Below are 17,180 nucleotides of genomic sequence, written 5' to 3'. Positions count from 1 at the left end.
AGGCTCAGCTTCCAAAGTTTGGGTGTCTTATGAACCATCTCAGCTCCAACTGATTGGTAATGTGGCTCCGGATCATTAAAAGAATTATAAAGAGTAGCACAAAAAGAAACACATTTCACACTTATTGGTTGTCTTTCATTCCTTCAACAAACATTCCATTAATATCTAATGTGTGTCAGAAATGATTTTCGATGTTTGGGATCAAAGTCCTCAGCTTCCTAGGGTCCTTGGTTCCATATAAAAGAGGCCCTGGATCCAGTGATTTCAGCCCTGGATTTCAGTCTTTGTTACTGCCACTAATCACATGATGACCTTGGACAGATCACCGTGAGTTGGGGGGACTTCATCTATAAAACAGGGATGGGTAAGAGATCCAGAGCTAATGCTGTTAGGTCTTAAATTTATCTCAAATACAATCCTAGAACATAACTAAAGGACAGTGCTTAGATAAAAGCAGCCCATTCTAGAAGTCACATCCTTTTCTTTGTTGACATTCATTTGTTAGTGAATGCGATATATACATGAAGTTTTCCTGAAAAGAATGAATACATCTACTGATTGTTTCTCTCATTCGTCATTCCTTTAGTAGACATTCGTGGAATGCCCACTCTGCACCAGAAACTGTATTTGGGCATTTCAGATAAGAGATGAAACATATCTTCTCTGCCTCGAAAAAGCTCACAATCTAGTAAAGGAAATGTAAGTTTGGGTGTCAAGTGCTATTCGTAATCAATAATATTGACTGAGTGCTTATTATGCTTGAGCTACATCAGTGAAAAATTGATAATGATTTGTTTTCATGGAGTTTATATTCAAACATGAAGATCAAACACTAGAGAATAAACATGAAAATGAATGATACGGTATGAGAGAAAGTGAAAAAAAAAAAACATGGTGCATAAAAGAAGTAGAGCAGCTTGAAAAGAAATAGGGACGACCTGTGGTGGGGCAGGGGAAGCGAATTGCAATTTTCAGAAGGATTACCTGGTGGGCCTCCTTGAAAAGCTAACATTTGGGGCGCCTGGGTGGCTCACGCGGTTAAGCGTCCGACTTCGGCTGAGGTCGTGATCTCGCGGTCCGTGAGTTCGAGCCCCGCGTTGGGCTCTGTGCCGACAGCTCAGAGCCTAGAGCCTGTTCCAGATTCTGTGTCTCCCTCTCTCTGACCCTCCCCCGTTCATGCTCTGTCTCTCTCTGTCTCAAAAATAAATAAACATTAAAAAAAAAAAAAAAGAAAAGCTAACATTTGAGTAAAGGTTTGAAGGAAGTGAGGGAATCACCTGGCCTTACGAATATGTGGGGGAAGGGCATTACAGGTAGAGAGAGGAAGGGCAGTGGAAAAGCCCCAAGTTTGGAAACCAGGGGGGGCTGGAGTGAAGTAAGAAAGAGGGGAGTAACAGGTGGTGACAGGAGAGTAAGAGGGACAGGGAGGGGGTGGATCCGGGAGGACATTTGCAGGGCATTGCAAGGATTATTTGACTTTTGTTGTTGAGTGAAATGGGGGAACTCCCTAAGAGGTTATGAGCAGAGGGGTGACTTCCTATAAGTTTTATTTATTTTTTATAATTTTTTATTTGAAAGAGAAAGAGAGAGAGAGAGAGAGAGAGAGAGAGAGAGAGAGAGAGGAGGGGCAGAGAGAGAGAATCCCCAAGCAGGCTCCAGGTTCAGCACAGAGATCCCAACGTGGGGCTGAATCCCATGACCCTGGGATCATGACCTGAGCTGAGATCAAGAGTTGGATGCTCAATTAACTGAGCCACCCAGGCACCCCTGATTTAAGTTTTAAAAGGGCATTCTGGCTGTCCTGCAGAGAATGGGTTGTGGAGGCTGGGTTGGAGGTGGGCAAGAATAAATCGATTAGGAGATTATTGTAAAATGTAGCCTAGAGATGTCGGTGGCTTGGACCAGGGTGGTAGCAGTGGAGATTGAACAAGTGAAGGTACTAGATAGGGCAGATGGGGATGGGGTGAGAGCGTTCTACATGGATGAAATAGACATGTACATTACATGTATGTTTTAGGCACAGAGGATACAAAGGCAGGATGTACTCGGAGAACTGCAAGTAGTCTTCATGAAAGGAAGGGTGAAGGTGGGGTGTGAGCAAAAGATGAGTCTAGGGAGGTAGAGACTGGTTAGATCGATGCCAGAAGAGCTCACTGTGTTGAAGAAGCTTTAACAAAGGATCGTTCTGCAAAATCTCTTTTGCAAAAGGAATATCGAAAGCAGGTTAACGTCAAGGATACTCATGTTGGCCAACGCTGGAATTAGCCAGCAGGAATATACCAAGGAACCAAAGAGTATTTTAATTTATGTCGTTAAAATTCTCAGGGGCCTTAGCTCTTCCATCCTATAATGGCTAGAGCCCTTAGGGAACGGACTGCAACTATCCCTTGTCAGAAGAATCTTGTAGTAAATGCACCGAATACAAGCAGATGGCTAGAAGAGCGGTCGTTCGACCCACCTGAGCAAAGATTGTTTGCTGTTTACCATTGTGCTTAGTCCATTGTGTCAACATTCAAGGTAGAAAAACAAAGATACTATTTCGGAAAAAAATGTAAAACAACACCTGTTTTTCAACAGGTAACTGGGGGAGCCTTATTTTTTTAATGTGCATTTTTAGCTCCTTTAGCACTTCATTGTCCTCCCCCAGTAAGGTGTTTTCGTGTCCAATTCTCACACTACGAAGCATGATGGCACTGGTGGTTGGTATAAGTTCCCTCTCTTCTCTGTCGTTTCAACTTGTGTCTCACCCTTCTCCTCTCTTCAGAGATGGAGAATGACTGGTAATGTCGAACAAATTGAGAAAGCTAAAATAGCACTTTGTGGTCAAGTTTATAAAGCTGCACCAAATTGTAGAATCAAAGCCAGTAATTGAACAAGACAGACAAAAGGAAGATAATTCTGTTTCATTTATCTGAATAATGGCCTTATTGCTTCACTTTTCTTTGCCATTTAGGACTCAGGCCATGAAATGAAGGAAAATATTTTGGTTACATCAAATACCTTGCAAGGGCTCACTGAAATCTAAGAGTTCTCTTTATAGTAGCTGCTGCTGAGTGGATACATTTGTGTATTTGCGTACTAAGGAGTAAGGAATGAAGAACAATAATAAGGTTAATGAATACATGTGGTGAATAAAGATAAATAATTACCCCACGGGTAGTCCGAAGTGGGGTAGGAAGGATGCTTATCTTATTTATCTTTAAGAATTAAGTGCATTGTAGATGCTATTTACAGATACTTGAGAAATTCATTTATATTTAGAGTAAAGACATTTAGAGTAAAGGACCTGGCTGCATGGTCCTTTCTTATTTTCTGGAGATGGCAGTGGAAACTGATCTGGGATTTTGAGGTAAATATATATTATTTCTACATGGAATGCATCTGTGGGAGTATGGGACACAGAAAGAGTTTCATCTTTACCACCTATTACAGCCATTCTAATGGTAAGAAATAACTCGTAGATGAATAGGAGGAAATATTGACGTAACTGATTTCCACTACTTTGGCTCCCTCTGGGTAGAATGAAGAAAAGATGTGCAAAATGCAGGCTGGTAAATTTTGTGCTTATTTTCAAGGCTGGTTTAGGAATTAGAATTCTGGAATAGGAACCAATGATCATGGGGTCCTCTCTTAGTATTACCAGTGAGTTTTCAGGTCATTTGACTTCTGAGTGGTCATCTATAAAGATGACGTGGGAACTGCTGCTTATTCCAAACACAGTATGATTTGTGCATACAAAGTTTCACATCTTGGGGGATAAACCAATTCAACTAGACTGTGCAGATTAGAAGGATGCCCTAATGGCAGGGGAGATTATTATTACTAGCAATTTAGGCAAATGAAAGCATTTTATCGCTGTACTATTTCTGGCATCAATTTTTTTGTGCCGTATGATATTACTTACAATTTATGATTTGGGATAAACTAAAGTCCTCAGAACCAGTACCTTAATGCACTGCTATCGCACGCGCCTTAGTAAAGAAATCAAACCTAAAAATTTTGTGCTTTTTATGTTAGTAATGCATTGAAATGCAATGCTATATTTAGAAACAGTTTACCATATTTAGAATCAAAGGAAGAGGAAACAAAAGCCACTTCAAATACACCTTTGCCTATCTATTCACGGTATTGAAATGACTTCCATCAGTCTTCAATGTAGCTTACACTCATGCTCTCAGGAAAAGTTTTGTTTCATAACATCATTTGAGAAAATCCACATCTCTTAATGCCAACATGGAAACGTTTCTTTATAACAGACGAAATAAACTCAAATGCCTGGAAATCACCATGGTCTGAGTGTTTTCCCCTTTTCCCCCCTAATTAAGCTCTGGGAAAACAGCGACTTTTTTTTCTCTCACCCACTGTGAAAGTTATTAGATTCTTTTGCTCAAATCACCCACAAAGAGGGCTTGGAAGTTCATGTTCCTTAGAGAGTTGCCAATTCTGCTAAAGAAGATTAAATGCCCATATCACACGTGTCATACCCTACGGCGAACAAGAAAGAGAGCAAATGTGGCATAGCCCGCATGTAGGTAGTTACCACACATCAGCCTAGCCTGGGGAGCCTTTCAATTATGGGTAGTCTATCAGCCAAGATATTCCCTCAAAAATAAGTTAAGAACATCAGAGCCGTCACATTGCATCTTGGAATATTTGTGTAACAGGTTGAACCCTTTTTTGTGGCTCCGAAAGGAAGATTTCTGGGTCAGGGGCAGAGGTATTTGATTCTTGCTTGATTCCACCTGTTTATCCCATAGAAAATGAGGAAAGCTTTGCTCCTTGCTTACCTGTGAAGTTGATTTTCAGCAAATAGTCCTTGTACAACTTCTTCCCGTCCAGGATCTTCATAGCATCGCAAAGCTTGGTGGTGTTGGGACACAGGGTACGCTGCATTTTGTGCAGGGCGTGGGCCATGGCATACACCGCGTTCACCACAAACATGATCTTGGACTCTTGCTCGTAGTTGCTGCTGTCTATGGCCAGGTGCTTGTCGCACGCGCGCCGGTGGTTCCGCTTGTTCTGGAGGCTGCACTGGAACTTCTGCTCCCAGAAGTCCCGGAACCAGGGGTTGCGGTGGTTGTTGTAGGGGTTGAGGCTCTGGAAGTAGCGGTCGAACTGGCGGACGGGGTGCGAGGCGAGCTCCAGCGTGATGGCGCCGTAGGCCACGTGCTCGCTGCCCTTGACGATGCTCTCCTGCGCGCCCCAGCCGTCGCTGGCCACCCAGGTGAAGGAGGCGTTGGCGCGGCTGGCGGCGGCGATGAGCTCGCGCGAGTCGTCGCTGCGCATGAAGAGGACCACGACGCGCGCGTTGGGCTTCTGCAGCAGCTCGCGGATCACGCTGTCGTAGGACTTGCGGATGTTGGAGCGACCCACCTTCTCCGCCGTGGCGATGCAGATGTTGCGCTGGCGGGCTTCCTGCTCGAAGGCCTCGATGCCCGTCTCCCCGTAGTCGCCCTCCGAGGCCACGGTGGACACGTAGGTCCAGTTGAAGAAACGCAGGATCTCAGCCATGGCTTTGGCCTGGTAGAAGTCCGGGGGCACGGTCCTGGCAAAGTAATCATAGCGCGACTTGTCGCTGAGTTTCGCGCTGGTGGACGCGTAGCTTATCTGAGGGATCTGGAAGAGCCTTAGCAGGTTTGCCACCTGGGGAGGGGGGAGCGGGGGTGGTGGGCGGGGGGGGCGGGGGAGGAGGAGAAAGAGAAGTACTTGTTTTAGAAACCTTCTGGTAAATGCACGTGAAAAATGAACAATACCAGACTGTTTACCCAGCTCCCTTTTCCCCTCTGGATCGCGAAAGTCTTGCGTACCGCGTTGCCAGAAGCTTCCCTGCGCTGTGTTTTGGCTTTTAGGGAGCTGTTTCAAGTGGAAATGTTTATGCTTTGGGAAAGGGCAGAGTAGAGACATGAAAAGGGCAGTGCTCTCTGTGTCCTAGACTTTATGCTAGGCCCCGGGCAAAGATCGGTCCTGTTCAGGTGTCTTCAGTGTGGTTGGTTCAGGTTTCTGGGGTCCTGCTACAGCTCTGTCAGACAGCGAACTACAAGGGAATTGGCCAAACCGGTTTTTAGACGACTTGGCTGCGGTTGTGTAGAAAAAGCCTGGGTGTTGCCTGATTCTCACTTCCCCCTCTTTTGCTAAAAATGGCAGTCTCTGAAAGAGTTTAAATTGGGAACCTGATGCCACATGGACAGTCCAAATTAGACATTTATTATCTAGGTTAAGAGGGAAAAAAAAAATCAATTCTTTTTGGTCTGCTCCAAATTTTGGCACATGCTTTTCTAAACTTCTGAAAAGCTTGACAAAATTTTCTTTACTTTCCTTTTCCTTTTAAAATTTTGTTTCTCTTTAGACTATGTGAAAAGAAAGCATACAGATGCTATTCTTATGGCATTTTTGATTAAAAAGCAAGTTAGGAAGTATTAAAGACCTGATCAAGAAAGAACCGTCTCCTTCAAAATTTTAAGGCTTGAATAAAGAATTTAAATTTGTCATAATTCACCTACCAGGAGTAGTTCACTGTGTTTATTTATTACACAATAAAAAAGGAAAATGACACTCACTAGCTTACCAAGGAGCATTTTATGCATTGAATGTTTGCATAAAAATTTATCTTAAAATCTCTGCACATGTTATATGTACATCTCATAATAAGTTTATTTTAATTTTTCCTGGATACTTCACATAGCCTGAACCCTCCTGTCTCTATACTGACTTCAGCTAAGTTACGTAACATACTAATTGTACTTTAATCAGCAACAACACTGAATATTCTGATATACTCTATGAGTACTTTGAAATTTTCCTTCTGGAAATTGTGGTTTCAGGTTTACATTTGACATGTAGGAAGCACAGCTTGAAACAGGCAGCTGTTAGCAAAGAGCACAAGTAACATAAAACAACTGACATCTGAGTCCTGATTAATCATCATTTCATCTGGCAAAGGAAACTAACAGCCAAGTTCATACACAGCCACACAGCATGTTCTTGGAGATCTGGCCTGCTATTAAAACCAACACTTGATATAGCCCAGAGCTATCAAAAATGTTTTCTATATCATTTCAAATCCTGGTCCCTCTCACTTAACTACAAATAGAACAGCTAGAAAATCTGGCATTTACCGTGCAAAATAAAGCAAATTTAAGGCCCAAATCTTTCTTGCAGTTGGTAAAAACCTGCTAAAAGAAATTTTAGGATACAGATAGATTTGGGGGAATAGAGGTAAGTGGCTGGGAGGCTGGGTGGATGAAGGCTAGTATGCCATTTATTTCTTCTTTTATCAGGACTCGGAGACCCTGAACAAAATGGCCAACACCGATTCATTTGAACATAGGAGTGCTGTTTGTTTACTCAGCCTGATTGATGGGGGAATAAGCAAGTACTGTCATTACTTCTAGACTGATTACCTGGCTTTCTTCGGATTTATGTACCATGGCTGCAGACTGGCAGTAAGAGAGAGCCCTGTCTGCGCTCAGGCTTGGCTTGGTAATGGTGTTTTTGGGTAGCACTGGAGAAGCCATCTCTTCTTGATGCTACAGTTTTCTCATCTTCAAGTTATATTCGTCAAGACCTTAACCCCCTCAGGGAGGCAGAGAATGAAAGGACCTGAAAAATGCCCAGAAATATTATTTTCTGGTAGCTAGGAGTCACAGTGAAAGGATCCTAAGCTGCCCAAACTTTCTTCTCCCAGAGGGGTACAAGTAATGAGAAGCTGCTTAGGAAAAGAATTCTTATCTGTTGACCGATAGGATCCTGTGGCTTCGTGTCTGCCTCTCCAGGATGTCTGAAAACAATTTTCAGATAAGGCAGGCTGTACGATAGAATGAATTATGCATAGAATAATGGCAACGCGGAAAAGTTTCCCTGCACGGGGAAGGGGCCGCGATGAGCCGTAGCACGTTGGGGAGAGTGGAGGGCTAGAGTCAAAGTGCAATTATTGCAATTATTAGAACTATGCATAGTGTGTGACTATGAATCTGAAGGGTGGAGCACAGAAGGACACCTAGGTGGGAAGAAGAGGGGAGAAGAATAGGAGCTGTGCCGTGGCCTATACCACAGATTGTCTAGCTGCTGGTAGGAGGAGTTTTCTTACTAACATAAAACTTGGAACCAGAGTTGGGGGACCTCCAGATAGTTGTCAGCTGGATGTTTCCTATCTCATTTGTCTAAAACTTGGGCATCTGCAGCATTCTTAACTTGCTTTCCTGGCCATATGGTTGCTCTGAGAGAGCATGAAGGAATAAGGGGAACTCCTACACTGGACATCATTTTAAGAGTAAAAGAAGAACAATTTTAGGATGGGGAGGTAATGTGAAATTTTGGAAGAAAGCTATCCAATTATATTATTAGTAGGAGTGGAGTGAGGAAAACGAGGATTGAGTTATATAGGCGTTAGCAAAAAAAAAAAGTGGTTTAAAAGTAGAGATACACTTCTCATGGACAGAGACTCTAAAAAGGTACATAGCCTAAGAGAGAAAGATTTGAAAAATAACTCCCACTGTAGAGAATAGTTTTGATAAGACGGTAAAGACAAGGTCTCCAAAGAACCCATGGGGGCCTTTGAGTGATAAAAGAACTAGTGACAAGAGATGGGTGCTAGGGCTGTGTCGGGTCCTTGGGCCTCCCCATGGGCAGCTAAAAGATGGGAATGCACCTGTAAGAATTAGGGAGACTAAAACACAGAATGCGAAACTGGAGCAAAGTGATTTTTGTTGTTGCTGGTACTGTTATGTGTTTATGTTTCAGGAGAAGACTTGGTGAAAAGAGAAACTTACTGGCTGGGGAAGTTCCAGATGGTGAAAGAAAAGACCTTGCCCAATCCCTCTTGCCTCTTCCCTCTATTCAATGAGAATGTTTCCCAACGTGGAGATGGTAATACAATTAAATGAAAATCTTATCTTGCATCATTGTGGGAGAGTAGACTAAACAAAAGCCCATAATAACCCATGTTATTTGAGTTTGCTTCCAGCTCTGAATTCTGGGAGAAACAGCAGATGAATCTGTGGGATCCCCATGAATACTCTTTGAGGATTCAATAAGGGGAGGACTGTCAGAGGGTGAAAAAGAAGGAGGAAGGGGAAATTCAAGAAATATAAATTAAGATTAAATAAATCAGTAAGCAGGATGTGTTTTGGTAACTCTCTAGAATAGAGTTTTTAAAGTTTTTTTTTTTTTTAACGTGTATTTATTTTTGAGAGAGAGAGAGTGAGACAGAGTGAAAGTGGGGGAGGGACAGAGAGAGAGGGAGAAGCAGAATCTGAAGCAGACTCCAGGCTCTGAGCTGTCAGCACAGACCCCCATGCGGGGCTCAAACTCACGAGTGGTGAGAACATGACCTGAGCTGAAGTCAGATGCTTAACTGACTGAGCCATCCAGGTGCCCCTAGAGTTTTTTCATTAGAGAGCATGCAGGCACTTAGAAAGGGATAGCATGCATTCACTAAGAATGAATTTCACTAGAGAACATCTCTGTGGAACTATTTAGGGAAGAATTGTAGTCCTGGAGGACCGTGACTTCAACAAGGCATTAGTGACATTACTTGCACTCTTGTGGAAAAGGGACAGCGATAGGAATTGGTTGAGAAAGAGAATGGTTTGGAAGAAGGTGTATATAAGGTTAAATTTTTACCAGTGACTTTGGAAGATAAATGTAAATAAGCTACAAGACCTTCACATTTTAGAGCTGGAAGGAACCATGAAGATGCCCTAAGCCTTTTGTTTTCTAGATGAGGAAACTGAAGCTCATAGGGTGAAGTGGATTTCCAGAATTTACACAACCGATAAACAGAAAAACTAAGATTAAAGTCCAATCTCTTGATTTTTCCAAAGGACTAGACTCCCTTGCTGGCAATAAGGTGATATTAACATAGGAGAGATGTAAATTTCTGAATTCAAGTGAAAATGACAAAAGTGAATAAAGGAGAAGAAAACTAGGGGAAAATGAGGTTACAAATGCAAAGCTGAGTGCTGCAGTTCAGCACCAGAAATCCAAGGGTGGCTAAAATCAAAGGTGGATTATTGAGGGGTTTACTCTCTTTAGATTCCATTTCATACTTCTTCAGAAGTCATCAGGGAGGAACTGTCCCACAGTCCCTATTCTCTGAGTGACTGTCAGCAGACTGCCTTTTTGGGAAAATCTTTTAAAGATCCCTGGTATTTTTAATGGTGCTAATAGTTTCGTGCCTCCTAGGGTTCTAACTGTTGTAGATGTATTATCTGCTTTAATCCTCATAACAATCTTACGCAATGGATACTACCATTATCCTATTTTGTAGACTGAGGAACTGAGGCACAGAGTGCCTTGGGATCTTGCTATAGAGTCCAAAGGTGATGGGATTTGATCCCAGGCATTTTGGCCCTGTGCTCAATGTCCCACACTTAATCCATTCTGCAACCCCAGCTCTGAACCTCTGTCATCTGCAATTATTCTCACTATGCGATAGCACTGGTATATTTCGAGTTATAACATGCTTGTCTTCTTTTAAATTTCTGAAGGCCTTAACTCCTTGATTTGAGGACCATGAGTCATCATTCCTTGTTATCAGAGTGTGTGTTATCAAATAATATATATATATATATATATATATATATATATATATATATATATATATATTTATATATTACTTTTTGTTTTCATTTTTCAGTCTGTATTTTGTAGTGGCTCCATAAGCATTTGCTTTCTGACTGGCCATCTTCAGAGATAACAGCAGTTGTCTGAGAATCCACTGGGAAATTTTAACTGTGAGGTCGAAAGCTTCAAGCTATAAATATCATGATCACGTTTGACTTCATGATTTGTGCGAGAAACACAATGACCTTATGGCACAGCCTGTTATCTCCTAGGCCTGGAGAGGCTGCATGCAGGTTTAATCGAACCCCTTCTCCCATGTAGCATGTATTACAGTTTTATGTTCAGTGGTCAGACACCTTGGTGTGTCCATTTTCTGGGTGGTTTGAATTTAGGTAGGACTAGCTATTGCCGTGTTTTCATTGTAACCCAGCAAGTCACTAATATATTGACTCAGTTGGCTTGAGGAGAAACATTTAGGATGCTGGACTTGGCCAGGTTACTATTATTTAGCAAATGACATGATCTAAAATTAAGATTTCTTGTATTTTCCTCATTTTTGTAGTTGCGAGGGGTTATTTAGCATGGGCTTCATCTGCAATAGTTGTCCATCAGGCCAACTGTTCAACTGTTCAACTGTTCAACTGTTGTTGAACATCTGCCATCGTTCTCCCATTCTTCCCCCTCCAGATGAGCTCAGTTCTGTGTGGTTTCCCCCTATTTATTATGTTCTGTGTCTGTGCTTAACGTTCACTTCATACGATGTTCTCAAATCTACATGCCTTTGCACATGGCATTCCTTCTGCTTAAGGTAACCTCCACCACTTGTCAGCTCAGCTAATCCATTCAAAGGTCCCTTCTTTCTTGATACCTCATGTCAAGCTGAGACTCTTTTTCTTATACATATTTTCTTCATAGCACTAATCAAATTATATGGTGATTTCTGTTCCCTAATTCCTCCACTGGTATGAGAACTGGTAAGGACAGGGGCTTTGTATTGTTAATTTCTGTTTCCTCAATGCCTTGCAGAGTATAGAGATGCTCCATAATGTTTGTTAAATGAATGAATTGCTGAATGAGTTGGTAGTTTGCTACTCTCCCATGTAATCTTTTCTATTACAAGGATAGATTTCTGTGGGAAGAAAATAACTGGCCACCAACAGGCAGTGTAAAGATAATCTCAAACACTATTGATAAACAAGTTGCTGTGCAATATGGATCCTTCACTAATTACATTCAATTTCGCACTAAAATGAGATGACACATAAGACATGGAATTGGCTTAGACGTTTAGGAATCTGAAGCAGAGTATTTCGTATGATTAAAACCAATTTCTTCACATTATTTCTGTGTCACCAACTGGGAGTATATAAAAAGAAGTCAATATTATATCAACTGGATCTGGTCATCAGACCAATTCCCTTTAGGGTATAAAACTGTCTTTCATTCTAAGAAAAACAAACTAAGGGCCTCATCCCTGAAACCTCAATTTTCAAACAACATATACCTAAAGTAGGGGTCATATAAATGTGTATCTAAGGCCGGCTTCACCAAATGAGCTGATATTAGGATCAGCTGGTAAGAGAAGTTTTTTTTGTTTTTGTTTTTTTTCTGGAGACAAATGCATCATATACAAGACACATTAAGCAGCCAAACACTCAGAACTGTCATCAGTTGCTCACTTATTCTTTCTTGGGAATGTCTAAAACTTTACCTTTCCGATAGTCAATAGCTGATTGTGGAGTGATGCTACTGTCGGCATCAAAACCATCCTTATGTGCCGTTGAGTATTTTGAGTTAAAGACCAATGTTTCTGAAAGTTTTACTTCTCTCAACATTTTTTAGCAAGTCAGGGGGACTCTTCTTTTTAGTACTCTGGGGGTCATGCTTCATTTCAGTGATGTCCTCATCATGAGAGCGAAAGAGTGTGAACCGTGAAAAAGAGCTCAGGTAGTCTTTTCTTTGATGTGAAAAGGGAATATGGATTGGAAATTTCTGTCGCCTGTGAGGCTCCACATCAATCATGCGGTCCCTCTTCCCGTTCAGGATGTCTGTGACGTACCCATTTCAAACATGAGCTTTGTGCCTTCTGCGGTGGCACCGTGCCACATATTTTTCTCAACAGAAGACAGAAAGGCGTGTGCAAGTTTAGAGTCTAGTGGAAATAGATTTCCCACTCAAGAGATTGTCCCTTCACAAGGATGCCTTTCAGAACTTACAGTGTCATTGGCTTCGGAGACTGTGCTAATACATTAAAGGGAATGCCGATAACTCATTTTTGTGTGGACCTGTACTTACCTACAAAAGTTCCAGATGGTGAGAGGCATCAAATGTTTACTTTCCGAGAGAAACACTGTCTATACGGCTGAAGTATATGCATTTGAAAAATAACTCGTTGTGGCTGTCCTGGGAATCAGGAGATTCAATAATAGCCACCATGGGTTTGCCTTTGCATTCTTGGCCGTTCATCTATCTCTTTGGGGCTGTTTTCTAAGATTAAGCCAACAACTTCAGCTGTTTTATCACACGTGCAGTCCTGAATGCTTGGCTCCATCCTTTTAATTAAGCGATTATATATAAGTCTGGAAGAGAAACACTGAGAGCTGCACTTTGAACCATCTGCTACCTCATAACCCACGTGAGTACACGAAGCAGGTTGTGAAAGTGGTGATGGTAAGAGACCTCACCGACCCTGCTCTTCCGAATGACCAAGTTGCACTGTCAGCTGTACAAAATCCCGGATTGGTTTGTATTTTAAACTGCAACTGGAGGTGGTATATAGCTGAGAAACCGCCTGAGGAATCCAAGCTGTTCACATCACATGAGTTATCTGCCCATAAAGGATGCCAATCATATTGTTACTGTGGAAAGGATTAGTCTTTTTTTTTTTTTTTTTTTTTGGACTGCCCTACCTGCAGCACATCTGGGAACATTTTGCATGAAAACAGTTGACTACAGCCCATGACTGAAGGCCAGAGATTAATCTGGATTTAGGAAATCACATAATAGAGTGTAGCAAATGCCAGTTTACTCAGTATAATCTGCAAAAGTCACTAACTCTTGCATGCCGTGGCCCCCGAACACTGGTCAAAGGTTCATACTGCCTTTCCCATTCAACAGCCTGACTCAGTCCTGATGATTTTGTAGGGGCAGTCCAGACAAAGGATTCTTTATCTGTGGCGAAAACTTACAAAAATGCCTTGAAGTTACCCTGATTTCTGTCCCAACCTCTCCCGAAATCGCTGTACTCAACGTCTGTGGCTTACAACCTGGACAATCATATACTTTCCTTTTCTCCATTCGTGACAAATGGATTTATGAATAGAAAGGTTACCCATTTGGGTGCTCTCAAAACTGAAATGATATGCAAACCACATAGGACTCCTCAAATCATGTTTTTTTGGGGGACCAGTATTATAAGACATGTCGGGTTTCTCATGGTGACAATGCTGCTCTGTCTTGCTCCCTTCCTAACACGGCACTATTGGAGGAATAACTTTGTTTCCATCCTGACTTAGCACGTGCTTAGAAGAAGAGCCAGAAGGTATTTTGCCAACTGAATGTGTTGGCATCTGACTTTTGCTCCCCTTTTTCTCCATGAATTAATTTTCGAGAGAAATCATGGAACCGAATTCATGTGGGTCCCAGTCACTAACAACGGGATCAAGAGGTCTATGTCGGATCTGGTCCAGAGTGTGTTAGTGTTTGCCAGGAAGGCCTGCAAAAGCATGGCTCCCAGGGGGACTTGACACCGACAGATCCGTTAGAAGCAGGTCTTTTCATACCTCGGGGATTGATTTTCGACAATGCCTGTTCGAGGACTTAACAGAGCCACAAGTTGCATTAAACCATGTTTTCTGTGACCCCTGAAGTGACTTGCCTAACGACAACATGACAAATATAGTCTTACCAATGAGAGAGGCATTTCTTTCCTTGTTAGCTGTTAACCAAAGGCCAAAAGTTGTTGCTACGCCTGGGGGCAGATGAGGGCTGTGGCCCGGTTGAACAAAAAAAAAGGTTACTATTTCCTCCTGAGGTCCTGGGGCAATAATTTAGGGCAGAAGGTCACATACCACATGATTTGTAGCAAATAGAACTGTGTTATTCATGGTTTCCCCCTTGGCTGTTCACTACTTCAACAGAGGTGTCAGGAAGAAAAGCAAATAGTGTATTGGTTCATTGCGCTAGAGCGGAATCAAAGAGGCCAATATTTGGAAGCCCCGCTCCTTCCCTCGCCAGTTGCGTGACCTTAGGCGAATTGTTTTAACTCCTTTAAGATTCAGTTATCTCGTCTGTAGAAAGGAAATAATAGTAGTCCCTTGCTTGAGAAGTTATGCGCGGATGAAATGACAACACAAGTGAAGTATTGAACTCAGGGGCTGGCACTTAGCAAAGGCTCAGATAGTGAGAGAGATGATGGTAACGTCTCACCCAGCAGTCATTCATTCAGCGGACTTTGATCAGTGCCAATGGTATAAGGCACTCTTCTAAACTCTAGATTTTTCTGTCATGAGTAAGGTACCCCTACTGCCTTCCATGAAACTATAGTCTGGTGCAAGAAAGAAAAAAACATAGCCAAGGTTTAAAATTTTGAGGTACGTGTATACAAACTTATACAAAAACACAGGTGAACGAGCAACTAATAACACTCGGGTGAGTCACGGCAGGCCCTCCTGGAGAGGAAACTTGTGGGCTTGATCTTGAAGGATCAGTGAAACGTCACCAGAGAAAGAGAGAAGGATATAAGAATACATAGAGAAGGGTCTTTGTTTTAATAGTATCCGATAGTTTAGTATTATCAGGGCACCAAGTGTCTTGCAATATTTAGTAGAAGGCAAAGAACAGAGGGACTGTAGCTACACTGCTAAGTGTTTTATAAGTGTTTTATATGTTTTATATGCTGTGCTAAGTGTTTTGGATTTTAGCATGTGCTAAACATTTTTGGATTTGTTTACAAAATAAAACCATTAAAATTTTTAATTAAGGGAATGACGTGACTTTTAAAGTTGTGTTTAAAAAAAAAGGCTATAGTGGGGGTGCCTGGGTGGCTCAGTCGGTTGAGTGTGTCTGGCTCTTGATTTTGGCTCAGGTCATGATCTCGTGATTCGTGGGATCAAGGCATACTCAGCATGGAGCCTGCTTAAGATTCTCTCTCTCTCTCTCTCTCTCTCTCTCTCTCTGCCCCTCCCCCACTCATGTTCTCTCTCTCTCTCTCTCTCTCTCTCTCTCTCTCGAATAAAAAAAAAGAAAAATAAATACAAAAACGCTGTACTGTATGACATCCAACTTGAAAGAGTCAGGGAAAGGTAATAAGATTAACAAAACACTCATCCTGACTTAGTCTGTGAGTTCATGTAACCCCAGTAATGATGAATAAGTTCATACTAGAAATATCAAGATTGGAGGTTTAATGGAAAATCTCAGCCCACCTAAAACTTTTATTTGGAGGGACCCTGGGTGGCTCAGTCGGTGGAGCACCCGACTCTTGATTTTGGCTCAGGTCATGATCTCATGGTTTGTGAAATGGAGCCCTGCATTGAGCTCTGTACCGGACCCTCCTTGGGATTCTCTTTCTCTTTCTCAGCTTCTCCCCTGCTCCTGCTCTCTCTCTGTCTTTCTCATAAACAAGCAAACAAACAAACAAACAAACAAACTTAAAAAAAACCTCTTTTATTTGGTTGGTAGTACCCAAATACTTGTGTCTTCTTTGTTATCCTGTTCATGTCCTTACAGGCCACCTTCAATCCTTCTTGGAAAGAAGCAGGTCATAAATAATACTGGTCGTTGGACAGAATAGAAAGGGTAAAGAACTTTTAAATCCCTGCTAAAGCCTTTCTTTAACGTGGAAATGAACACTGAGAGTCCATTCAGTGGCCATTGGTAACAGTTGAAATTTGCTGGGTGGCACCAACTTGTGTGGGCTGTTGGACTTCTTTAAATCTGGTTCCCAGTGACATTCCTTAAAACTACTGTGTAAGCATAGGTGAGATGTGCTTACGACATACGTTTAGTTTTTACTTCTACGGAAAGGTACTTTCTATGGAAAAATTCTGAACAAATTGTGGATGATGTGTTCGATCACATCTGTTTTCCACACTGGGGAAGCTCAATTGCCTGGTTTGTGTCCTACGAGGCCTCACTGTGAACCTGATGGCAGCTCCCCAAACCGGAGGCACAGTGCCTGGGAGAAACCAATGGGTCCCTGGGATGCATGCCCTACAAATTCAGCCCTATTAAGTGATGGCAAATGTTTCAAGATGCTTTGCCATTCTGACCACTTGGCAAGGAAATCCGGTCTAAATCTGGAATATAGTTTTTGAAAGTGTTTGCTTCTATTGTATTCTCCCCTGTGTTGCAGTTCCCTCTATTGGAAGGTAAAGTCAGAGCTGGCAAGAATCAAGGGTTTGTCACTAGTAACAGAGGGATTTCCATAACATACCAGGTGGTGATGTCAGAAATAGCAACACCACAATTTCAGTGTCCAAAGTCCCACTGATATACTGCCTGGAGTATCAACGTTTGCTTAGAATTTAACTCCAAGTGTTTCTGGAACACTGTTCTTAAATTTCCAAAGTCCATTAATTAGAAAAACACTCTGTAAGTTTTCAACTGCATTTTTC

The 17,180-nt window shown here is 42.1% G+C and overlaps 1 protein-coding gene and 1 long non-coding RNA gene across 2 annotated transcripts in view; one reads left to right on the top strand and one right to left on the bottom strand.

Moving 5' to 3' along the window:
• Nucleotides 1-17,180, bottom strand: part of GRM3 (glutamate metabotropic receptor 3) — a 220,301-nt gene that overhangs the window by 71,536 nt on the left and 131,585 nt on the right. Inside the window, exon 3 of the mRNA XM_060632366.3 lies at nucleotides 4,788-5,643. Within this exon, the coding sequence (XP_060488349.1) occupies nucleotides 4,788-5,643 (856 nt within the window). The remainder of the gene's footprint in view (nucleotides 1-4,787; nucleotides 5,644-17,180) is intronic.
• Nucleotides 5,365-8,900, top strand: LOC132679133 (uncharacterized). The gene is made up of 3 exons (XR_009609986.3): nucleotides 5,365-5,634; nucleotides 7,278-7,479; nucleotides 8,740-8,900. It is a non-coding gene; the product is annotated as an uncharacterized LOC132679133 (long non-coding RNA).

This window comes from Panthera onca, chromosome A2 (assembly GCF_046562875.1).
Source record: "Panthera onca isolate mPanOnc1 chromosome A2, mPanOnc1 haplotype 2, whole genome shotgun sequence".
NCBI lineage: Eukaryota > Metazoa > Chordata > Mammalia > Carnivora > Felidae > Panthera > Panthera onca.
Note: the sequence above shows the minus strand (reverse complement) of the source record. Positions and strands in the feature narration are given on the sequence as shown.